Here is a 25,794-nt window from a genome sequence, read left to right as displayed (position 1 = left end):
CCAAAAACAAAAATGTTTCCGTTTTTACAACTCAACAAGGGATTATACATTAACTGGTAAATAACATTATTTAAATAATATAGTGAACTAACAACAACAACTTGAAAAAAAAACAAATAGCAAAAACACAAAATAGTGCTCTCCCCCCTTCTGCCCCGCCCCCCCCCCTCCCCCCCTGTGTTGCTGCTGCTGTCATTTCTATCTTTTCATTATCGTTCCGCGAGATAGTCAAGGAACGGTTGCCACCGCCTGGAGAACCCCTGAGCCGATCCTCTCAACGCAAATTTTATTCGTTCCAATCTTATGAACCCTGCCATGTCGTTTATCCAGGCCTCCACGCCTGGGGGGGTTTTCGCTTCCTTCCACATGAGTAGAATCCTACGCCGGGCTACTAGGGACGCAAAGGCCAAAATATCGGCCTCTTTCGCCTCCTGCACTCCCGGCTGTTCCGCAGCCCCAAATATAGCTAACCCCCAGCCTGGCTTGACCGGACCTTCACCTTCGAAATTACCCTTGCCACGCCCCCCCCCAGAACTCATGCAGTGCCGGGCACGACCAGAACATGTGTGTGTGGTTCGCCGAGCTTCCCGAGCCCCTCCCACACCTGTCCTCCACCCCGAAAAACCTGCTCAGTCTTGCTCCCGTCATATGTGCTCTATGTAGAACCTTAAATTGAATCAGGCTAAGCCTGGCACACTAGGATGAGGAATTTACCCTACTTCGGGCATCAGCCCATAGCCCCTCCTCAATCTCTTCCCCCAGCTCCTCTTCCCATTTTCCCTTCAGCTCCTCTATCATCGCCTCCCCCTTGTCCCTCATCTCCCGGTATATTTTGGACACTTTGCCCTCTCCGACCCATACCCCAGAAATCACTCTGTCTTGGATCCCCTGCGTCGGGAGCTGCGGAAATTCCCTCACCTGTTGCCTCGCAAATGCCCTCACTTGCATATACCGGAATGCATTCCCTGGGGGCAACTTATATTTTTCTTCTAGCGCTCCCAGACTTGCAAACGTCCCGTCTATAAACAGGTCCCTCAGCTTCCTAATTCCTGCTCGTTGCCAACACTGGAAACCCCCCCATCCATCTTCCCTGGGACAAACCTGTGGTTATTCCTTATCGGGGACCACACCGAGGCACCCGTCACTCCCCTGTGTCGCCTCCACTGCCCCCAGATCCTCAAGGTTGCCACCGCCACTGGGTTTGTGGTGTACCTTTTCGGGGAGAACGGCAGCGGCGCCGTCACCAGCGCTTTTAGGCTCGTTCCCTTACAGGACGCCATCTCCAGCTTCTTCCACGCTGCTCCCTCTTCCTCCCTCATCCACTTACAGACCATCGACACATTGGCGGCCCAGTAGTAGTCGCTCAAACTCGGCAGCGCCAGCCCCCCTCTGTCCCTACTACGCTGCAGGAACCCCCTCTTTACTCTCGGGGTCTTTCCTGCCCACACAAAGCTCGTAATGCTCCTGTCTATTTTTTAAAAAAAGGCCTTGTGATCAGAATGGGGAGGCACTGAAACACGAAAAGAAACGTCGGGAGGACCACCATTTTAACTGCCTGCACTCTGCCCGCCAGCGATAGCGGCACCATATCCCACCTCTTAAAGTCCTCCTCCATCTGCTCCACCAGTCGCGTCAGGTTAAGTCTATGCAGGGTTCCCCAGTTCCTGGCCACCTGGATCCCCAGGTATGGGAAGTTCCTTTCCACTCTCCTCAGCGGCAGAGCATCTATCCCCCTGCCCTGTTCCCCGGGGTGCATTACAAAAAGCTCGCTCTTCCCCATATTTAGTTTGTATCCTGAGAACTCTCCAAACTCCCTAAGTATCTGCATTACTTCTGGCATCCCCTCTACCGGGTCCGCAACGTATAGCAGTAGATCATCTGCATAGAGCGACACTCGGTGCTCCTCTCCCCCTCTGAGCACCCCCCTCCACTTCTTAGAATCCCTCAGCGCTATCGCCAGTGGTTCAATTGCCAACGCGAACAGTAACGGGGACAGGGGACACCCTTGTCTTGTACCCCTATGTAGCCGAAAATACCCCGATCTTTGCCGGTTTGTGACTACGCTTGCCACCGGGGCCCCATATAAGAGTCTGACCCATCTAATAAACCCTTCACCGAACCCAAACCTCTTCAGCACCTCCCACAGATAGTCCCACTCCACCCTATCGAATGCCTTCTCTGCATCCCCCTCCGGTGCGAGCGTCATCACCCCCCAGCAACCTTCGTACATTAACATTCAGTTGTCTCCCCTTTACAAACCCTGTCTGGTCGTCATGCACCACCCCTGGGACGCAATCCTCTATCCTTGTCGCCATCACTTTTGCCAGCAGTTTGGCATCTACATTTAGGAGTGAGATAGGCCTGTATGACCCGCATTGCAGCGGGTCTTTATCTCGTTTCAGGATTAGCGATATTGTCGCCTCCGACATTGTCGGGGGTAGCATCCCCCTTTCCTTAGCCTAATTAAAGGTTCTCGCCAAGAGCGGGGCCAACAGATCCATATACTTCCTGTAGAATTCCACCGGAAACCCATCTGGTCCCGGGGCCTTCCCTGCCTGCATGTTCCCCAGTCCTTTAATCACCTCATCCACCTCGATTGGCGTCCCCCAGACCTGCCACCTCCTGCCCCTTCACCTTCGGGAACAATAGCTGGTCCAGAAAGTGTAACATTCCTTCTTTTCCCCCCGGGGGTTGGGACTTATATAGCCTCTCCTAAAAGGTCTTGAACACCTCGTTCACTTTTCCTGCTCTCTGCTCCATATTTCCCGTTTCGTCCCTAACTCCCCCGATCTCTCTCGCCACCATCCTCTTCCGAAGTTGGTGGGCCAACTACCGGCTCGCCTTTTCCCCATACTCATATTGCATCCCTTGTGCCTTCCTCCACTGTGCCTCTGCCTTTCCCGTGGTCAGCAGGTCAAACTCCGTCTCTAGTCTTCGTCTTTCTCTGTATAGCCCTTCGTCTGGGGCCTCCGCATATTTTTTATCCACCCTCAAAATTTCCCCCACTAATCTCTCTCTCTCTTTGCCGTCTTGTTTCCCCTTCGGTCCTGGATCTGGACCGGTCTAGCCCTGGATCCAGCACTGTGTTAAAATCCCCCCCCCATTACCAAGCTTCCCACCTCCAGGTCCGGGATACGTCCCAGCATTCGCTTCATGAATCCCGCGTCATCCCAGTTCGGGGCGTATACATTCACCAGCACAACCGCCTCTCCCTGCAGTCTGCCACTCGCCATCACATATCTGCCCCCACTGTCCACCACTATATTCTTAGCCTCGAATGACACACGTTTCCCCACCAATATTGCCACCCCTCTGTTTTTCGCGTCCAACCCTGAGTGGAATACCTGTCCCACCCATCCTTTTCTTAATCTAACCTGATCCGCCACCTTCAGGTGCGTCTCCTGGAGCATGACTACGTCCGCCTCGAGTCTCTTTAAGTGTGCAAACACCCATGCCCTCTTAATCAGCCCATTTAAACCTCTCACATTCCACGTGATCAGCCGGATTGGGGGCCATTCACCCCCCTCGTCGACTAGCCATCCCCTTTTTTAGGCCATCTCCCCATCCAGGTCCCGCGCACCCGTCTGTCCCCCAGGCAGCGCCTTCCCGCCCCGGTCACCTCATCTCTTACCAGCTCCCCCTCTAGCTTGGTTACTCCCCCCATATTGCTTCCGGAAGTCAGCTAACTCTGGCTGACCTCGGCTTCCCCCGTTCACTCTTTGACCTCCCTACGTGTGGGGCTCCCTTCCTTCCTGCGCCCGTTTTCCCGCTATAATTTCCATAGCGTGGGAAAATACCCGCGCTTTCCTCTCGGCCCCGTCCCCTATGGCTCAGTTCCCTCATTCCCCTTCCCTATCCCTTTTTCCACCGGCGCCCACATTTCTTTGTGTGTCCCCCCCCCCCCATCGGGGGGAGAGAAATTCCCCGTCCAACATTGCTGTACAATAGCCCTCCCCTTTCCCCACTTTACATTCCTGTATCACCACCTCGCTGCTTCTCTCCAAACATTAAACTCTCAAATCTAGTCCAGTTTCTCCTCTTGGATGAATGTCCATGCCTCATCCGCCGTCTCAAAGTAGTGGTGCTTGCCCTGATGCATGACCCACAATCGCGCCGGCTGCAGCATCCCAAATTTTATTTTCTTCCTATGGAGCACCGCCTTGGCCCGGTTAAAGCTCGCCCTCCTTCTCGCCACCTCCGCACTCCAGTCCTGATACACCTGTATCACCGCATTCTCCCATTTGCTACTCCGTGCCTTCTTGGCCCAGCTCAGGACCATCTCTCTGTCCATGTAGCGATGGAACTTCACCACTATTGCTCTTGGTATTTCACCTGCCTTTGGTCTTCTCACGAGGACCCGGTACGCTCCCTCCACTTCCAGGGGCCCCGTTGGGGCCTCAGCTCCCATTAGCGTGTGGAGCATCGCGCTCACATAAGCCCCAACATCAGCTCCCTCTGCTCCTTCGGGGAGACCTAGAATCCGTAGGTTTTTCCTCCTCGAGCTGTTCTCCAGGGCTTCCAGCCTTTCTATGCACCTCTTGTGTAGTGCCTCGTGTGTCTCCGTTTTTACCACCAGGCCCTGTATCTCATCTTCATTCTCGGCTGCCTTTGCCTTCACTCCACGGAGCTCCATCGCCTGGACCTTTTGTGTTTCCTTCAGTCCCTCGATTGCCAGTAGCATCGGCGCCAGCACCTCTTTCTTAAGCTCCTCCACACATCGTCGGAGAAACTCCTGCTGGTCCGGGCCCCATTCTATCTGGGCTCCATCCACTGCCATCTTGCTTCTCCCTTCTCTTCTCTGCCGCTGCTCCAAAGGATCCTTCGCAATCTGGCCACTACCGCCGCTCCTTTCCATACACACCCGGGGGGACTCCTTCCTTCGTCACCCCACACTGGGTTAGGTCAAAAAAAAATTCCGTTGGGGCTCCCGATAAGAGCCCAAAAGTCCGTTAGAACGGGAGCTGCCGAAACGTGCGGCTTAGCAGTGCATCACCGCAACCGGAAGTCATTCACGGCAAAACTTGCCTGTTTAATTCAACCCACGTCCTCCCATACCTGCTCGATGGTACAGAGAGATAGATGCCTGTGTAACGATACTGCAACATTTGGAGAGCAGGATGTTTGCCAGGAGTGCACACTCGATCATCACTGACAAAAGCAGTTCGTTCATCTATGGCTGAGTGCGACGCTGCTTCTCCTGAACAGCTGGTCTATTTATTTACAAAGCAGTACCCCACGTCAGCCTGGATCACTGCTTTCCCATCAGAAAGAGATTGCAAAAGGATGTAGATCAGCCGGTGGGCAAGACCATGGGAGATAAAAAATACAATGTGGAGAAATGCAAAGTTATCCACTTCAGAAGGAAATGTAGTCAAGCACAATATTTTTAAATCACAGACTGGGAAAACGCTGACACTCCGAGGAACCGAGTGCCCTGTGCCAACATTCCAAAGTGAACATGCAGGGACAGACAATGAGCAGGAAGGCAAATAGTATGCTAGCTTTCGTTACAAAAGGCTTGGAGTGCAAGTGTTAACCATACCTTGCTGCAAATACACAGACCATAGCTGGAGTACTGTGCACAGTTTTGGTCTCCTTACATGTTTGCTTTAGAAGGAGTGCAACAATGATTCACGAGACTAATGGCTAATAGTCATTTGGTATAGGTGGTATGGTGGCGCAGCGGTTAACACTACTGCTTCACGGCGCTGAGACCCCATGTTCGATCTCTGCCCTGGGTCACTGTCCATGTGGAGTTTGCACATTCTCCCCGTGTCTGCGTGGGTCTCACCCCCAAAACCCAAAGATGTGCGGTGTAGGTGAATTGACCACGCTAAATTGCCCCTTAATTGGAAAAAAAATAATTGGATACTCTAAATTTATATTTTAAAAAAATAGTCATTTGGGAGTACGGAACTTGTGGATTACTGAAAAAAGACATTTGATTGATTGATATTTATTGTCACATTTACCAAAGTACAGTGAAAAGTATTTTTCTGCGGCCAGGGGAACGTACACAGTACGTACATAGTAGACACGCTCTGCAGTTTCTTGCGATCTTGACATTTTGTAAAATCCCCGGAGAAATGTCCTTTTACTGTACTGCTCAAGGCTGATTGCTGGGACACGGGGATTGTCCTACGAGAGAAATTAAATGGATTATGCCTATATTACCTGGGATTCAGAATAATGAGAGGTGATCTCATTGAAACTCTCAAAGGGCTTGACAGACTGGCGGCTGGCAGATGTTTCCCCAAAATCAAGAGCTTGAGAATTGTCTTGTTGAAGGGTTGTGAATTTTTGAAGTTCTTTACCCCAGAGAGATGTGAATGCTCCGTCATCGAGTATATTCAAGATGAATCTTGGGCACAAGAGGGGGGGTATGGGGATTGTGCGGGGAGGTTGAGTTGAGCTAGAAGATCGTATTAAATGGCGGAGCAGATTTGAATATGTAAATAGTTTACTCCTATTCCTTCGATTCCTATCACACACACCTGGGTTGCAGCTTTCCTGTTATTATTCCTTTTATCCATGGTTTGTGGGATACCTTTTAAAGCATTTCTGACTTATCCCGACAATTTTATACTATCTGCAACGGGCTGCCTGAACCACCTTTGTTTTCTGCGTTTTGTGAAGTCGGCCATTAACAATTTGATTTCTCTTTTACGGCAGGAGTTGTGCCAAAATCTGACCACCTCACTGTTGGAGTCCCCGGCGAGCAGCTCCACAAAATCTCCTCATTTCCAGGCGCCTCGACGTGAGTGACTATTAATCTTGCAGGATATACATCTTAAATTGAAGTTGCACCTGGACAGGGAATTCAGTTAACCTTGGGCAAAGACGCCGACTGACTGGGATTTGGTCACAGTCTACGTTTTAAAAAAAATATATATATTTTGAGCCAAACAAAATTTTCATTAGAACAAACACAACAATACAACCAACACCAAACCCCCCCCCCCCAAACAGCTGCCGGTAACCAGTTCCCTGAAAACGGAAATGAAAAGTAGCCACCTCTGGGTGGCTCAGTGGTTAGCACTGCTGCCTCACGGCGCCAAGGTCCCAGGTTCGATCCCTGCCCTGGGTGACTACCCGTGTGGAGTTAGCACATTCTCCCCGTGTCTGCGTGGGTCTCACCCCCACAACCCAAAAGATGTGCAGGCTAGGTGGATTGGCCACGCTAAATTGCCCCTGAATTGGGAAAAAAAGAATTTTGCACTCTAAATTTATTTATTTTTTAAAAAAAATTTTACAGTACCAATTAATTTTTTCCAATTAAGGGGCAATTTAGCGTGGCCAATCCACCTACACTGCACATCTTTGGGTTGTGGGGGCGAAACCCACACAGACACGGGGGGGGGGGGGGGGGGGGGGGGGGTTGCAAACTCCACACGGACAGTGACCCAGGGCCAGGATCGAACCTGGGACCTTGGCGCCGTGAGGCAGCAGTGCGAACCACCGTTCCACCTTGCTGCCTCTCCCCCCAAAAAAGAAAATTTATTTTAAAAAAAGAAGAAACCCCAAGTAGAAGCCTTCCACCAACCCCCTCATGGAATTACCTGATCTTCTCTAGGCGTAGAAGTTCCAGCAGGTCCCCCAACCACACGGAGGCCTTAGACGGCACCGGTGAGCTCCACTCAAACTGAACTCATGGTACCTTCATTGCCGTGGCGATGTAAGCCTACTTGTGACACTAATAAAGATTATTATTATTATTAACTCGCCTGCGGGCTCTCAGCGAAGTGAAGGTTGAGACGTTCGCCGCCGACCCTGCCTGAAGCACCGGCGAGCTGGAGTCCCCCAAAATGGCCACCAACGGGCACGGCTGCAGCTGAATTAATCCCCGACATTGGGTCAAAAAAGGAGACGTAACAAGCTTGGGGCAAGACCAAAGCATGTGTGTGAGATTCGCTGGTCTCCTGCACCACCGTGTGTGTGTGTCACGGCCCCTTCCCACCACTCCCTTATGTGTTGTGTGCTAATCAAGATCAGGCTGCTCTCTCTTACGGTGTGTTTTTCTTTTTTCTTTTCTTGCAGTGGGTTCCGTTTCACGCCTCCTAGCACTTCATCATTGCATGCACTCAGTGCCAAAGCACAAGGTAAGCCCTGGGCTGGTCTATGTCTTCCATTTGTGTCAAGGCAGCAAATTTAGTAAGGGTTTTCTGAAATGTCTTCAGAATTGAGAGCTCACTGGACTCTTTGTACACTTTCCTGGGACTGCCGAGAGCACATTTAGCATAGAATACAGCCAGGCCATTGGTCCAACCAGCCCATGTGATAGTTATGCTCCACTCGAGCCTTCTCCAATCCCATTTAATCTAACTCTATCAACACAATCCATCCACTCTCTTCTCTTCTCTTCATGTTTACCCAGTTTCCCCTTAATTGCATGTATTCCAATCCCCTCATTCCTCCCTGTGGTAGCCTGGTCCACACTTTCCCCATTCTTTGGGTAAAGAATGTTTTCCTGAATTCAGGGGATTTATTTATGAATGACCGTCTTCAGTTCACAGCCATTAGCTTAGCACATTCCCCATGAGCAGAAATGTCTGCTCACTCGCACCCTTTAAGAGTTGCGAAGGACTGTATTAGGTCACGCTTGAGTGTTCCCATTGCGAGAAAAGATCTGCAGCCTGTCCATCCTTTCCTGATAGATAGTTTGGGTATTGTGTACCGTGTAAATCTTCCAGGGCGGCAAAGTGGACCCCCCCCAGTGCCTCTGCCATCACGCCAGCGAACCCCCGCCATAATCCCTGCAACTTGGGCAGCCCCAAAACATGTGAACATGATTCGCGGGCCCAAACCATCGCACACGGCCCACACCTATCCTCCACCTCCTCAAAGAACCTGCCCATTCTGGCCACCGTCATATGCGCCCTATGGACTCCCTTTCATTGAATGAGACTCGGACTGGCTCACAAAGACGACCCATTCACCCTCCTCAAGCCTTCCTCCCATAACCCAGCCTCCAGCTCTCTCTCTCCCCCTCCCACTTTCGTTTAACTACTATCGGGGCATTTCCTCTGTTTTATTCTGCATATTAAGTGCACTGTTGTACAAGCTGTTCTACTCATTTTTCATAGTTTCTCTCACTTTTTAACCCATCCACTTATACTTCCTGTTTTATAACAATTTATTTCTTGTTTATTTTTGGTCCATCCTTAGTTTATTTTGACTCATGCTGAACCCCTTCTTCTGTTCCTCAGGATATCCTGGAAGTGCAAAAGATGCCATTCGCTCCAGCTTTGGATTATCCAATAAAGCAGCCCCCGTTGGACTGGGAGCTGATGTCCCCCTTTCGTACAGGAGTTCAAAGTCTAGTTCTGCTTCTGTATCTGAGTCTGCAATTACAGGCGAAACCATCTGTCCTCCTGGAACCTCGTGTACAGAGATGCAACCAGCTGGCAAGCCAAGTGCAACCGGGGCACTTCCTGAGCCTGCTGTCCCTGCAGCAGCAAGCAAGCCTGAGGACCAGCAATCTAGACCCGAACGCCAGACATCCAAACCGGAGTCTCGGACTTCCATAGCTGAGCTTTACCCACCTAGAGCTGAAGCTCCACCGCAGCTTGGGCCCGTGGCTCCGCCGCAACCTGCACCCGTGGCTCCAACGCAACCTGCACCCGTGGCTCCGCCGCAACCTGCACCCGTGGCTCCAACGCAACCTGCGCCCGTGGCGCCGCCGCAACCTGCACCCGTGGCTCCACCGCAACCTGTGCCCGTGGCTCCACCGCAACCTGTGCCCGTGGCTCCACCGCAACCTGTGCCCGTGGCTCCACCGCAACCTGTGCCCGTGGCTCCACCGCAACCTGTGCCCGTGGCGCCGCCGCAGCCTGGGCCCGTGGCTCCACCACAGCTTGAGCCCGTGCCTCCGCCTCAACCTGGGCCCGTGGCTCCGCCGCAGCCCAGGCTCGAGGTTCCGTCGCATTCCTGGCCCGTGGCTCCGTCGCATTCCTGGCCCGTGGCTCCGTCGCATTCCTGGCCCGTGGCTCCGTCACATTCCTGGCACGCGGCTCCGTCGCAGCCCGGGTTCGCGGCTCCGTCGCAGCCCGGGTTCGCGGCTCCACTGCAGCTCGTGACTCCACCGCAGCCCGTGACTCCACCGCAGCTCGTGACTCCACCGCAGCTCGTGACTCCACCGCAGCTCGTGGCTCCACCGCAGCTCGTGGCTCCACCGCAGCCCGTGGCTCCACTGCAGCCCGTGGCTCCACCGCAGCCCGTGGCTCCACCGCAGCCCGTGGCTCCACCGCAGCCCGTGGCTCCACCGCAGCCCGTGGCTCCACCGCAGCCCGTGGCTCCACCGCAGCCCGTGGCTCCACCGCAGCCCGTGGCTCCACCGCAGCCCGTGGCTCCACCGCAGCCCGTGGCTCCACCGCAGCCCGTGGCTCCACCGCAGCCCGTGGCTCCACCGCAGCCCGTGGCTCCACCGCAGCCCGTGGCTCCACCGCAGCCCGTGGCTCCACCGCAGCCCGTGGCTCCACCGCAGCCCGTGGCTCCACCGCAGCCCGTGGCTCCACCGCAGCCCGTGGCTCCACCGCAGCCCGTGGCTCCACCGCAGCCCGTGGCCCCACCGCAGCCCGGGACCGAGGTTCCGCCACAGGCTGAAACAGGTGTCACGATTGGCAGCTTCTCAGGACTTGTTGTCAGTCAATCTGAAAGTGCCCCCAAGTTGGATAGACCTTCACAGGATAATTTTATCTTTGCACCAATGGCCAAAACATCGACGTCTCCTGCCATCTCGCCCTTTGGGAGTGCCTTTCAACTGGGAAAATCAGTTTCCGCAGAAGTATCAGCAGTATCCTCAGTCGACACCATCATTCCCAAACCAACTGGAGTACCATTTTCCTCTGGTTCTGCAGCTGCCATAGAAATTTCAAGTTCAAAAGGCAGCTTACAATCAAGAGGGAGCAAACTTGACTTTGTTTCGAAGCAAGAGCAGCCGACCACTGCTGAACAGATTGCTGCCGCCCTCGCTGCTGTAAGCTCTTTCCAAGATGCATCCCTCATTGTATCGCCGATCTCCACCAGCTCCTCAATCGCTGACGCTACAAAGCTATCCACTTCCGAAGAGGAGGTGGCAGCCTCCAATATAATCTCTGTCACCAGCCTCGCTGAGAAACCAGCTGTGACACCCAGCCCAAAAGAATCGATGTTAAGAACTTCCGGGGCAGGAGCCACCCCTGTGGCATCTGTCTCTATAACACCCACTCACTCTGCCACCCAAGCTGTACCGGGAGTGGTGGTAGTTCCACCAGTTTCAGGGACAGCCGCTAAAATAACCAATCTCCCTCTGCCTACAACACCACCAGACAGCAGCGTGGCCTCCACCCCTCCGCCTTTTGGAGCTACTCAAGCCCCCGTGTCAACGCCAGTTCCATCCCACGTTGATTCCACCACGTCCCTGTTTGGTCAGCCTGTAGTCCCGAGCGCAGTGCCAGTGTTTGGGCAGCCGGCGGCATCGACCTCCGCACCCAGCCTTGTGCAAGGCTCCAGTGGCATTGGCACCTCTCCACTCGTAGACAGCTCCACCAAACCCACCTTTGGTCAGCCGCCTGACAGGGGCTTTGGGCAGCAGCCCTTCAGTTTCAGGCAGCCCACGTTTGGACCCACGCCATCCTTTGCACAGCCCACGTCTGCCGCTGCACCAATGTCAAGTAGTGGCCACTTCAATGGAACCGCCGCCAATGTCGCGTTCCCTTTTGGACAATCACCTGCCGGCAGCGGGGGGGTGTTCGGACAACCTACCGCCCCAGCATTCGGACAGAATGCTGGTTTTGGGCAAAACGTGGCCTTCGGATCTGGAGTCACCTCGCCTGGATTCAGCTTTGTGCAACCATCAAGTAAGACTGTGTTTTGACCCTAAGCTTGATGCCCACTTTTTTTAGGTTTTTAATGAAGTCAAACTTTTGTATTTATCAGAGGGTGATGGGAATCAAGAAATCACTTGCTTCCCCCCGCCATCTCCTCCAAACTTGTTAAGATTTGGGGGGTCAGTTGAAAATCTCCAAACAGACAGCGATAGATTATTGTTGCGTAAGGGTTTGGGTAGGTAAATAAAAATCCAGATCCTCTGTAATCTGATTTGTATGATGGACTGACCCGGGGGGGGGGGGGGTGGGGGGTGTGATGGTGGACTGACCCGGGGGGGGGGTGCTGGACTGACCCGGGGGGGGGGGGGGGTGTTAATGGACTAACCCGGGTGGGGGCGGGGATGATGGACTGACCCGGGGGCGTGGGGTGGGCTGAGCCGGGGGCGTGGGGTGGGCTGAGGTGGGGGGCGTGGGGTGGGCTGAGGTGGGGGGGGTGGGGTGGGCTGAGCCGGGGGCGTGGGGTGGACTGAGGTGGGGGGGGGGTGGGGGGGGCTGAGCCGGGGGCGTGGGGTGGGTTGAGCCGGGGGCGTGGGGTGGGCTAAGCCGGGGGCGTGGGGTGGGCTGACCCGAGGTGCTGAACAGCCTCCTCCTGCTCCTGTCTTCACGGGGTGCCCCGCTGTGCCGCAGGGCCTATGAGTTAGTTTTGCAAGCAGGCAAAAACGCAAACAACTTGCACACAACAAGGTCCTCCAGAAAAACCGAGGAGACAAACATTTAAACCATTAATGATGGTGTTTGTTAATTGCATGGTTAACCAAATCGGTGAAAGGTCTGAATGCCATGTAAAATAACCTCCGGACCTCTAACAAAGTACTGCCAATTAAATGGCTAATTTACAGTCTGGAGAAGTGTGCATGTCCAGTATATGCCCATCACGATGAATAAAAGAGCCATGGTAGCACACGCTCAGTGGTCAAATATTCAGGGTCAGTTAATAGTCAAAGTGGTCATGTTTGTTCTTTTGTATTGATGCATAGGGATCTGTTGGCTAGATAGTTTTTGTATGGTACAGGTTAAGGCAAACATCATGGGTTCGACCCCATATGGGCTTTGGTAGTTCATGAAGGCCTGCCTCCTTGCCTTGCCCCGTGCTAAATACAAAGTGGTGTCCCTTGAGCTAGCGGTGATTAATTGTGCCTCTCTCTCTAAGGGAGATTCCTCTGGTCCTTTGTGAACTATGATCCTGTGATTACCTATCTCCCTATTACTGGTATAAATTACTATTTCACTGCAGTTCACTGATGGGGCTGTCTAGCACGGCTAAATTGCTGGCTTTGAAAGCAGACCAAGTCAGCCAGCAGCACGGTTCAATTCCCGTACCAGCCTCCCTGCTAACAGGCGCTGGAATGTGGCGACTAGGGGCTTTTCACAGTAACTTCATTTGAAGCCCACTTGTGACAATAAGCAATTTTCATTTCATTTCATTCATGTGTCTGTGCACATGAGTCCATTTATTTGAGTGGCATTGCCACTACTGATTGGAGTAATTGAACCATGAAGAGAATGGCCTCAGGCAATGTACTCAATAATCTGTGCATGGCATGACCAAGTAGCAACCTAGATGGTACCGTGTTGGCCCATTGCACACTGAACACAAATTTCACCGGACAGTTGGGCCTGTGGGTTTCTGGAAATGGAGACCTGAAAGAATGATCAGAAAATGACACTTTGTTTTTTTTTAATGGTTACTTTACATCTGTTATAACCATGTAGTGAGATGGTACGGAAACTATAGGGCAGACCGGAGTGGATTTTGTATGGGTTTTTTTTAAGTATCGGGGAAAATAATGGAACTTAAGACAGACAAACCACCAGGAGCAGATGGTTTCAATTAGAAGTATTAAAAAAAACAAGTGAGACCATAGATGCAAGAACCAAAATGTACCTAATTGGATTGGATTTGTTTATTGACACGTGTACCAAGGTACAGTGAAAAGTATTTTTCCGCGTGCAGCTGAAACAGACTATTTAGTGCATGAAAAGCTGAGGAGAAATGTTTTCAGACGGGCAGTGGTTGGGATCTCAAATGTTGAGGGCGAGAGTGTGATGGAGGCAGGTTCAGTGGAATATTCCGGAGGGGAAAGGATTATTATCTGAAAAGGAAGAATGTGCGGGGCTGTGAGAAGAAGATGGGGGAATGGCACTTGGTGCATTGGTCATTCAGAGGGCAAGTACTGACACAGCGGGCAGAATTGCCTCCTACGCTATAGCAATTCTGAGATTCAGCACTGTAAGATTCTATATACGCAAGTGCCTTTTTTTGAAAGGGAATAATGCAATAAATAAGCTCATTCTTTTGAACATTGGTACATATTTATCTTCAAGTGGATGAAAGGTAGTGAGCTTTGACCAGTAGTGGTCATATTCCGAATTCAGTTTTTGCGAAGTTTGGTGCAGTGCACTGACTTTTGGATTGGTGAGATGGGCTGCACCTCATAAATGTTGTTCCCTTTTTATCCTTTGCAGGTTTTGGTGGCTCTATGACAGGTTCTGTGTTTGGTCAGCCTGCGACTGCCAGCAATATGTTTGGTCAGGTAAGATCCCATAACTGTCCACAGCATTGCCATTCGGATTGTCACCAGAAATTGTCACTTCCCATCCCCCCCCCCCGTAGGATTGCAAAATGTGTAAGAAATGGCACAACAGAATGGCAATACTTGAGAATCTCTGCTTTGTTCTGCCATCGCAATTGCGACCAGGTTTCTCCTAGAGTGGCGTCTTATTGAACAAAAGGGTGTAATTTCACCCACTGTGTCTGTGTTGGCTTTGAACTTTTCCAGTTAGTCCCAGCTTCTTTCCCCGCCCTTGTTTGTCCCCATTGCTTTGCAAACTCTTTCCATTTCCGGTATTTATCCATACACTGCATTCCATAAAAATTCAATCATTCTTCTCCGATTCTTCTGCTGAATATCTCCATCTGTCTCCGCTGCAACATTCCCTCCAATTTCCCGGCGCTGTTTTCTTGTACTATTCAGACCTTTGAGGAATGCTGTACGGCCAGGAATGTGCCCGTCGTAAAGGGACCACTGCTTGCGCTCGGCTTGTATGGCCTGTGTGGCATAGTCCCATGGCTGTGCTCCTGTGTAACGTCAATAGAGCGATGCTTCTCTGATTCCCAATCCTCCTGCCATTGGAATCAGTTCCTCTTGTTAGTCACCTGTTCTAAATCTCCTCTTCATCTTTGTCACAGCTCCTATAGTTTCAACATAGCAAAGGCCGCTCATACCTTGTGCAAATTGTGTCTGCCCATCTTTCTCCACCACATTTCAGGACAGTGGGAGCTGTTTGATTATTGCTGTATTTTCTGGGATTCCCTCCCCCGCTGCTATCCTGTGACCATTTGCACGTCCTCTTGATCCATCTTTTATTTATTTCGTGACCCCATTACCACAATTGCACCATCATCACTTTTGTTACTCCTGTACCCCTGCTTCCACCCTATCACAGACCCTTCCCTGTGTCACTGCTTTTCTTCCCCACTTTGTTGGGCAGTGTTGAGCAGTGGGCAGATGTTTTGTCCACGATAGTTTTGAACGTCCTGGTGGTGTATAGTGGACCCTCGAGGCTGATTCCAGCACTGTCCCACCATGGGACATTTGCCATGGCGCATGTTCAAGTTACCACCTCCATTGCAAGTGCGTCCAGGGAAAATCTTGATTAGCCATTCGACCATTACTACCTCTGAGCTTGTGTCCTGAAATGATTGACTCAGGGCCCCAACGGGGTTGCGATCTACAGTTTGAGAATCTCCGCCTTATGTTTCGATATATCCACCTCCCAATTTCCTACTTTTAATTTCAAACTCCTTCCAGTTCTGATGAAAGCTTATCAAACTAAAACATTCGGCTCTCTCTGTCTCTTGCTGCTGGATGCTATCTGACTAGCTGAGTGCTTTCCCAGCATTTACGGTTTATATTTTATGGCCTTTGTCCAGTCTGTTTGAATTACTCAGTAATACTCTGGTCCCATCGGTGAAGACAGCTGATAAACACATTTCTGCTGCTACCAAACGCCCTGCGCTTTTCATGATCTTTGTATTTTCTCACACATTGAGAGGAAAGAGTGGAGCGATGGGGCAGGTGTTCCTGATACCTGCCACCACACGCATACTCGAGCTACTTCCTGTCGCCCATTGTCCAGATGTGACAGGTGGTATCCCTCGGGGATCTGTACCGGGGCGCCTCAGCTTTTCACTATTTATAAATGACATGGGCTGAAAGAAGAGAAAACCATGTGTCCAGGTTTGTCGCTGACATCTAGTTAGGTGCCACAGTAAATAGTAAGGTTGAGGGTAGAAACCCGTCAAGTGGCCGCGACAGATTAAGCTCAATGTGGGGAAGTGTGAGGTCATTCACTTTGGACCCAAGATATTAATAGATGAGAGTATTTCCGAAATGGCGAGTGGCTAGGGACTACTGAGAAATTTACTGTTCCGAGTCCAGAATCCTAAAAAGCTCATGGACAGATACAAAAGATATTTTCAAAAACTAATTGAATCTTGGCCTCTGTTTCAGCGTGTCTGGAATGCAAAGGGGTATAAGTTACATTACAGTTTTATATAACTCTGATTAAACTCCATTTGGAGTGCTGCATTCAGCTCTGTGTGACGCAACTTAGGAAGGATGTGTTAAGTCCCGAGTCCGTGCAGCGGCGATTCACCAGGCAATGCCATTAAACGTTCCACCACTGTGGGAATGGTGTTATGGGACAGCCCAGTCACATGTGAATCCGGAACAGAACCAGGCCACTCGGCCCCTCGAGCCTGCTCTGCCATTCAATGCGGTCACGACTGACCAGATTGTAACCTCAACCCCACATTCCTGCCCACCCCGTTAACCTTTCACCCCTTGTTATTCAAGAATCTACCGAGCTCTGCCATAAAAATATTTTCCTGCTTCAACTGCCCATTGAGGAAGAGTTCCAGAGAATTATCCTCATCTGTCATAAATGAGTGAGTCCATAATTTTAAACAGTGACCCCTAGTTCTGGATTCTCCCACAAGACTGAACATCCTCTCCACATTCCCCCCCCCCGGTCAATACCTCTCCGGATCTTAAAGGTTTTGATCAAGTCGCCTGTGACTCTTCCAAACACCAATGGATACAAATCCAATCCCTCCAACCTTTCCTCATAAGATAACTCATCCATTTCTAGTAACAGTCTAGTAAAGCTTCTCTGAACTGCTTCCAACATATTTACATCTTTCCTCAAATAAGGAGACTAGTTCTGTACACACAACTCCAGATGTGCTCTCACCAACACCCTGACGCATAACTTCCTTACCCCTGTAATCCATTCCCCCTCAATAAATGATGACATGCTGTTAGATTGCCTAATTGTGCTGTACCTGTCTGCTAACTATGATCTCATTGAGTGGCGGAAGAGGCTGGAGGGGCTGAATGGTTGTCTGCCGTTCCTGTGTCCTTTACTCAACTCTGACTCAAGTTAGCTGCAGCGTGTGTGAAACTGCAGCCTAAAGTAGCACAGCACATAACCTGTTAGAAACCATTTGCAGGGGTTCGGGGGATAGGCCGGGGAATGGCACTAAGGATTGGGAGAGGTGGTGCAGGCACGAAGGGGCCAAATGGCCTCCTTTTACACCGTAATGATGTAACGATTGTGATGAGCAGCTCGGAGGTGATTTGGTTGGCTCTTTCCTTTGTCTCAAGCACATGTGAAACCTACTTGTTTTGGGTTACGCCCACTGATGTGTTTTACCCTCAGCTGCTGTGCTGGAGATGCTGACAGCATGTGCTGTGAAAGGTCCTTCTAAAGTAGGGTCTTTGATGGCAGTCTCTTTATGGTTCACTTCATCGAACGCTCCGCTGCCCACAAAGCTATTTCACTCCAAGCACCGCCCGCGCGTTAATCCGGAGTACACTGGCTCCTGGTCTCGCCTCGAATTTAAGATTCTCACCGAATCCCTCAATGCCTTCCCTACCTCTGTAACCTCCAGCAGCTCTGCGCTGCTGCAATTCTGGCCTCGGGGAAACACCCCTGATTTTCTTTGATCCACCGTCGGTGGTTCTGCCCCAGCGGCCTGGGCCTCACGTTCTGGAATCTCCTCCCTCACCTCTCCCTCCCCTTTGAGATGACCCCTCGCAACACGCCTCTGACAAAGCTTTCGATCACTGGTCTGAATTACTCCTTGTAGGGCTCTGTGTCAAATTGTGTCTAATTAACCGGCCTGTCGCGCACCGTATGACGTTTTGCAATGTTAAAGATGCTTCACAAATACCAGTTGTTGCTGCTAGATCTGCTGCAATAATGTTTGCCAGAAACTAAAGGCAGGACTTATTGCTGACTTTTCACAATATGTTTTCTCCACAGCCTGGCAGTGCGGGGACAGTTTTTGGTGCCCAGACCTCTGGGGGTGGATTTTTTAGCGGACTGGGAAGGAAGCTGAGCGTCGACGCAAGCTCCAGGAATCCGTTTGGACAGATGAGCTTTGGATCAACTGAGGCTGCTGGTGAGTTCTCACAGAATTTATTTTTGGAATGGTGGTCTTCGGGAGATGTGGTATTCCCGGCCCGGGAATTGCTCCGACAAGGGAGCCGCCCCCCAAAATGGACTGATTTGTGTTTGAAAGCAACAAAATTTGTCGCTCCCCATCCTCGGCACGTAGTTGCTTAATAAGACCATGAGCAGAGTCCAGGCTTGTAGCTAGGGTGAAAGTGGGAAGGTTTCTGATACAAACCGGGTTCTGAACCCTGTTGATAGCCCGGATCAAAAGCAATGAATTGTTGGATCCTGTTTTCCTGTTACAGCTGAGGGGTAGATTCCCAAGGGGAAATGTCCTGAAATGTCAGCCCTAGCTCAATGGGTAACACTCTCACATTTGAATCAGAAGGCTGTGGAGTGTGTGTGTCTGCATACTGTCGAAAGCTCCGTCTGTCTGATGAGACATTAAATTGAGATCCACCCTTGATTAGATGTGGTACTATTAGATGTGGTACTATTTGAAAGAAAAGCAAGGGGACCAACATTATGAAATCATTTATCTGGGTATTGCTGAGTGTGAGCTTGCAGTGCACAAATTGGCTGCCTGCGTTACAGCAGTGACCACATTTCTGGACTCCTGAGGTGGGATTCTCTGAGCTCCCGCCGGGTTGGAGAATCCCCGGGGGGGAGGCGCGAATCTCGCCACGAAGCCGGCTGCCGTATTCTCCGGCGCCGTTTTTCGGGCGGGGGCAGAATCGCCACCACGCCGGTCGGGGGCCGTTGGCAGCGGTTTCTCCGGCAATTCTCTGGGCCCCGATGGGCTGAGCGGCCATCCGTTTTTGGCCAGTCCCGCCGGCGTGAATCACTCAACTCGCATACCGGTGGGACCTGGCAGGTAAGTCGGCGGGGGCGGTCCTTGGGAAGGCACGGGGGGGATCCGACCCCCACGGTGGCCTGGCCCGCGATCGGGGTCCACCGATCTGCGGGCGGGCTTGTTCTGTGGGGGCACTTCCTTCCGCCCCGGACCCCTGTAGGGCTTGCCAAATTGCCTGGGGGCAGGCGTGGAGAAGAGAACCCCCCCGCATGCGTGAGAATGCCAGCGGTTCCGTGCATGCGCGAACTCAGGGCGGCCCTCCGGCGTCAACCTAGCCCCCTAGACGGGTGAGAATTCCTCACCTTGGTGGTCCGTTGACGCCGGAGTTTTTGGCGCCGGTTTTCCCGCCGGCGTGGGGACTTAGTCCCCAGAAGGGAAGATCCCGGCCCTGATAAAGTTTCTTCAGAAATATGAGCCTGGTGTTATACTGGTGGAGTGGCTTGATCCTGCCTCGGGTTCTGTTTGGACTGGAGTATGGGCAGCATCTGTACGTTGGCTTAACAACTAGCCCTTTCTGGCCTGATGCTGGGGCTGTTTTACTCTGGCACCCATTTGTGTTCGGTGATCGAGGCCTCGCTTATTGACCTGTTTCATGAGGAGCAGTAACGGTGACTGGGTTACTCAACAAGAATCGGCGCTAGTGCCCATCACCATGAATGCAAGAAAATGTACTCTAGCAGATGCCAAAATGAGGAATGCAATACCAATAAAACTGAAAAGGCCTGACCAATTAATTCCTATTGGTGTCTATTAAGTGCTCTATTCCCCATGGTCCCCAAAGATCACAGCAGGTTCCAAATACACTGTGTGTTCAACTTCCTCCAATGTGCAGCTGCATTTCAGCCCCACACTGCTGATCCTTGACTGCCCTGTTACAGAATGGTTGGCCTTGTAAGTTATCCCTCCAAATAAACAACATTTACAGGTAGAATATTTATATATTTCTCAAGAGTATTGAAAGTCAGAGAGATCTAGGTGTACAGGTCCACAGGTCACTGAAAGGGGCAACACAGGTGGAGAAGGTAGTCAAGAAGGCATACGGCATTGCTTGCCTTCATTGGCCGGGGCATTGAGTATAAGAATTGGCAAGTCCTGTTGCTGCTGTATAGAACCTTAGTTAGGCCACACTTGGAGTATAGTGTTCAATTCTGGTCGCCACACTACCAGAAGGATGTGGAGGCTTTAGAGAGGGTGCAGAAGAGATTTACCAGAATGTTGCCTGGTATGGAGGGCATTAGCTATGAGGAGCGGTTGAATAAAATCGGATTGTTCTCACTGGAACAACGGAGTTTGAGGGGCAACCTGATAGAGGTCTATAAAATTATGAGGGGCATAGACAGAGTGGATAGTCAGAGGCTTTTCCCCAGGGTAGATGGGTCAATTACTAGGGGGCATAGGTTTAAGGTGCGAGGGGCAAGGTTTAGAGTAGATGTAGGAGGCAAGTTTTTTTTTTTTTAAACACAGGTTAGTGGGTGCCTGGAACTCGCTACCGGAGGAGGTGGTGGAAGCAGGGACAATAGTGACATTTAAGGGGCATCTTGACAAATACATGAATAGGATGGGAATAGAGGGATATGGACCCAGGAAGTGTAGAAGATTGTAGTTTAGTCGGGCAGCATGGTCAGCACGGGCTTGGAGGGCCGAAGGGCCTGTTCCTGTGCTGTACTTTTCTTTCTTTGTTCTTTATATAATCTTTATTAGTGTCACAAGTGGGCTTACATTACACTGCAATGAAGTTACTGTGAAAATCCCCTCGTCACCACACTCCGGCGCCTGTTTGGGTACACTGAGGGAGAATTCAGAATGTCCAATTCACCAAACAGCCCGTCTTTCGGGACTTGTGGGAGGAAACCGGAACACCCGGAGGGAACCCACGCAGACACTGGGAGAACGTGTAGACTCTGCACAGACAGTGACCCAAGCCGGGAATCGAATCCGAGTCCCTGGCGCTGTGAAGCAACAGTGCTAACCACCGTGCTAACGTGCTGCCGGTGAAGTATAAGATAATTAAATATTTAAGCATAATACAGTTGTACAGAGCCAAGTTTTGTGCCTTTTTACCTGCGATTCCACCCACCCTGGAGTGGGCCTGAGCTAACGTCTGATGTCAGTGATTCTGCAAATTTTTTCCAACCTTTTTTTGTTGCTGGAGCGTTGCCCTGGTCTTCCATTTCACATCCCTGACACTTTCTGTATTATGCATCCTGATTGTTCTGCCAATCAAATCCTACAGCCGAAGCCAGTTCCCGAGCTGCCAGAAGCCTTCGCACACTCCTGTGCAGGTGTTAATTTTATATCGGCATAGGTCGTATTCTTTTTGACAGATGTCACCTTCCAATCTGCTCTTTGCGTGCAGCCATTTATGTATCAATACAATGACTTCGGCTGGCGCAGTGGTTAGCACTGCTGCCTCTGGGCGCCGAGGACCCGGGTTCGATCCCGGCTCTGGGTCACTGGCCCTGCTCAGTTTGCACACACTCCCTGTGTCTGTGTGGGTCTCACCCCCACGACCCAAAAGGATGTGCAGGATAGGTGGATTGGACACACTAAATTGCCCCTTAATTGGACAAATAGAATTGCGTACTCTAAATTTTCAATACACTGACTCACTGCGATCTACCCATCATAAAATGTCAGTCCTCCCCTGTGGCCTTGAAAGATGAATAATTTGCAAGATTCCATCCACACACCTATTCGCACCGACAAACCCCCAGGGCCTTGTTCTGGGGCCTGTCCACATCAAAGGGACAATCAAAGGATATCCGAGCAGTTACATGAGTGGACTAATAATCCAGAGGCCTTGGGGAATGATTATGAGACTGGAGTTCAAATCCCGCCGTGGCTGTTGGGGAATTTAAATTCAACTAATTAAGATAAAATTATAAAAATCCAGAATACAAAATCTACTGTCAGTAATGATGATCATGAAACGACCCATTTGAGTAAAAACGTTCACTCTTTCGGGAAGGAAATCTGCCACCCAGTCAGCCCTTTATATGCCTATGTGATGAATGTAGGAATTTTGGATATGTTGTATGATATGTATTAGGTACAATAAGGGTTAAAAGCCGGAGTTAGTGTGTGTATGACTGCTGCAGTCATGTTTTAAAAATCCTGGGTTGAAATGCAGCTAAACTTTTTGGAGCAATTAAAGCATCATAAAAGTTTGGACTAATGGACTTTTATTGATATTTAGAGGGTTTTCTGCGGGGCAGTCAGAGACACTGGGTTCAGTTTAGTGAGATGATGTAGTTACTGGGAGGAGTCCGTGGTAGAACCAGTCTGGTGTTGAGGCTTTCAGTGTTAGTTTTTGGCCAGAAGGGGAACCGAGAAGGTGGTTCGGCATTATTCTTTTTTTTTTTTTAATTTAGTGTCTCCAAATCATTTTTTCCAATTAAGGGGCAATTTAGCGTTGCCAATCCACCAACCCTGCACATCTTTGGGTTGTGGGGGCGAAACCCACGCAAACACGGGGAGAATGTGCAAACTCCATACGGACAGTGATCCAGAGCCGGGATCGAACCTGGGACCTCGGCGCCGTGAGGCAACCGTGCTAACCACTTGCCCCACTGTGCTGCCCTGTTCGGCATTATTCTGACGGGGGGTCAGGTCTCTTTCTTTCAAGCAGTCTCAAAAGATCTTTCTTTTTCAAAGTGGAGTATCTAAGCCATCTCTGCAGTAAGTGCTAACTGTATTTAAAAGTGGATTGAGACCTGAGATGGGTTTGTTGTTTGAATGGGAATAAAGATAGCAGTTAAGGGTTATTGTATCACTGTATTGATTAGCATTGTTTAAGAGCTGAGCTATTTTCTCACGTATGTTGCTCAAGGCATTTTAATCCTGCGTCAGCAATAAAGTTTGTTTTAATATAACATTTTCCTATTTTTACATGAAATCACTCCTTTCCTCACAGTTTTACAAAATTAAAATACAATATTGGGGATCTGTTCAGTCTCCTGGCCACTGTTGGAGTCTGATCTGGGATCGTAATAACTACATACACACAGCAATTTGGTTGACTTTTTTTTAAGAAAATATTTTATTAAGGCATTTATAATTTTAACACTTTTCAACAATAACATCCAATAGAACACACAATGAAATAACCATCATTTCCCCCCAAACACAAACCCCAAAACACACCACCGGCCCTCCCGCCAATGCTTTATCCTGCCCCATTTGTCACATGGCTCGGACACGCCCAGAACATGTGTACATGATTTGCAGGACACCCCCACTCTCTCTCTCTCTCTCTCTCTCTCTCTCTCTCTCCCCCCCCCACACACACACACACACACACATCGGCCACACCTGTCCTCCACCTCCTCAACCTGCTCATCCGGGCCATAGTCATATGAGCCCTGTGGACCACCTTGAATTAGATCAGGCTGAGCCTGGCACACGACGAGGACACGTTAACTCTCCGCAGGACCTCCTCCCATAACCCAGACTCCAACTTCCCCACCCCCTCCAACTCTTCTTCCCACTTTCTCTTTACCTCCCCTATCGGGGCTCCCTCCCACTCCATCAGCTCCTTATAAATCTCCGAGATCTTCCCCTCCCCAACTCCTGTTCTTGACGTCATCTTATCTTGTAGCCCCCTTTGCGGGAGGCGTGGAAAGATCGAGACCTGCTTCCGTAGAAAATCCCTCACTTGCAGGTACCAGAACCCGTTCCCGCCTGACAACTCAAACTCCTCCTCCAAATTCGGAAAACCCTCATCAATAAATAGATCCCCCAAATCTCTTGAATCCTGCCTGCTTCACCTCCGAAAGCCCCTACCCAGCCCCCCTGGAGCGAACCGATGGTTATCGCATATCGGTCCCCACACCCTCAGGGCTGCCACTATTACCGGGCTTGTGGAGTACGAAGCCGGTGAGAACGGTGCCGTTAACAATGCCCTGCACTCGTGCCCTTACAGGATGCCGCCTGCAATTTGGTTGACTCTCAATTGCCCTCTGGAAAAAAAATCTTGCGGTCTCTCAGTTGTATTCACCACTTTCTCAAAGGCAATTAGAGGTGGGCAGTAAATTCTGGCACCCACATCCTGAGAGTATATTTTACAAAAAATACTGCTAATGGGATCAATTCCAATTCCAAATCACTGGACACAATCAAGTTCAAGATAAATCAACACTAGTCCCATTTGATTGTTTAACATCCCTGTTGGGGAGTGCAGTGTGGAGTATGTTTTAAGTCGGAGGTCCTTCTCGGATGGGCACAGCGTGGGATTTATCTGCCCCTCCGCAGTGCTGCTTCCCATGCCTGGGTGGTCTTGGAGAGAGGGCTCATTGGAGCCTCTGCTTACGTCGGCTCTTTGGCAGTGTGCCCAGTTAGACATTTACTTGGTGCCCTGTCCCATCGTCCTTCACAGGTGAATGATTCCATGATTTGAATCTCTTGGAACATCGCTGTTTACAGCAAGCTCTTCCAGCAGCCACGGTTGCCTTTCAGTTAATGAACTGCAAGACCGTGCCCCGGATCAGCTGTAATTCATTTGGGATTCCGACAGGACAATGATCAGGCTTCAACTGACCTTTATTTAACCTGTGGTCACTTCCCAGTTTAATTTGGGTCAGGAAGTTGTCCCACTGTATTTTCTTGCAGCCAGGATTGGGACACCGTTTCCCCACTGTCTCGACTTTGGTGATATTGGTTAACGGGGTTTCAGGATGGGCGAGACTAATCTGCTCCATCATTCAGCGCCAGGACACTGGGACACCTCTCAGTATAATTCTTTGACTATTTTAACATCCACTTGAAGCATTGGAATAGGCAGAAGGGCCTTTGTTGGATCCATCAGTGGATCTGAGCAGGCACCACTCGTGAATAATGCACTGGAGTGTCACCTGACATTATGCTCAATCCCTCGGGGGCAAGAGCAATATAACTTTATATTTGTTACTTGTTCCCTGGATGTCACTGCTGGCAGAGCCACATTTATTGGCTGTCCTTGGTTGCCCTGAGCACGGTGACTGATCTTTTCCTGCAGTCCGTGTGCTGACATTATTCGGCAGGGGAATTCCAGGATTTCCATCCCATTGAGAATCAGGAAAGGTGGGCAAATTGTGGGCGATGGTGTTCCCAGATATTTGCCTCCCTTGTCCTCCTTTGGCGATTAGGGTCACGGAACTGGAGATGGGCTGAGCCAGGCCCTGATGCATTTTGGATTTGGTGAGAGTTTCGAATCATATAGTTCAGAAGGAGACCATTCGGCCCACTCTGCCTCTGCTGGCTCTTGAGTTATCAATCGTTCCACTTTCCTCTCCTCATTGCACTGGGAACTTCTTCTTGGAAGCTCCTTCATAAGACCATAAGACATAGGAGCAGAATTAGGCCACTTGGCCCATCGAGTCTGCTCCGCCATTCAATCATGGCTGATATGTTACTCATCCCCATTCTCCTGCCTTCTCCCCATAACCCCTGATCCTCTTATTAATCAAGAACCTACCTCTCTCTGTCTTAAAGACACGCAGTGATTCGGCCTCCACAGCCTTCTGCGGCAAAGAGTTCCACAAAGTCACCACCCTCTGGCTGAAGAAACTCCTCCTCATCTCAGTTTTAAAGGATCGTCCCTTTAGTCTTGAGATGGTGTCCTCTGCTTCTAGTTTT

General features: G+C 50.6%; 1 protein-coding gene across 1 annotated transcript in view; it reads left to right on the top strand.

Moving 5' to 3' along the window:
* The window catches only part of LOC140398867 (uncharacterized), a 144,412-nt gene that overhangs the window by 79,602 nt on the left and 39,016 nt on the right, over positions 1 to 25,794 (top strand). Inside the window, exons 23-27 of the mRNA XM_072487809.1 lie at positions 6,673 to 6,757; positions 8,038 to 8,099; positions 9,207 to 11,837; positions 14,334 to 14,401; positions 18,198 to 18,336. Coding sequence (XP_072343910.1) covers positions 6,673 to 6,757; positions 8,038 to 8,099; positions 9,207 to 11,837; positions 14,334 to 14,401; positions 18,198 to 18,336 — 2,985 coding nt within the window. The remainder of the gene's footprint in view (positions 1 to 6,672; positions 6,758 to 8,037; positions 8,100 to 9,206; positions 11,838 to 14,333; positions 14,402 to 18,197; positions 18,337 to 25,794) is intronic.

The sequence above is a fragment of the Scyliorhinus torazame genome, chromosome 22 (genome assembly GCF_047496885.1).
Source record: "Scyliorhinus torazame isolate Kashiwa2021f chromosome 22, sScyTor2.1, whole genome shotgun sequence".
In the NCBI taxonomy this organism is placed as follows: domain Eukaryota; kingdom Metazoa; phylum Chordata; class Chondrichthyes; order Carcharhiniformes; family Scyliorhinidae; genus Scyliorhinus; species Scyliorhinus torazame.
Note: the sequence above shows the minus strand (reverse complement) of the source record. Positions and strands in the feature narration are given on the sequence as shown.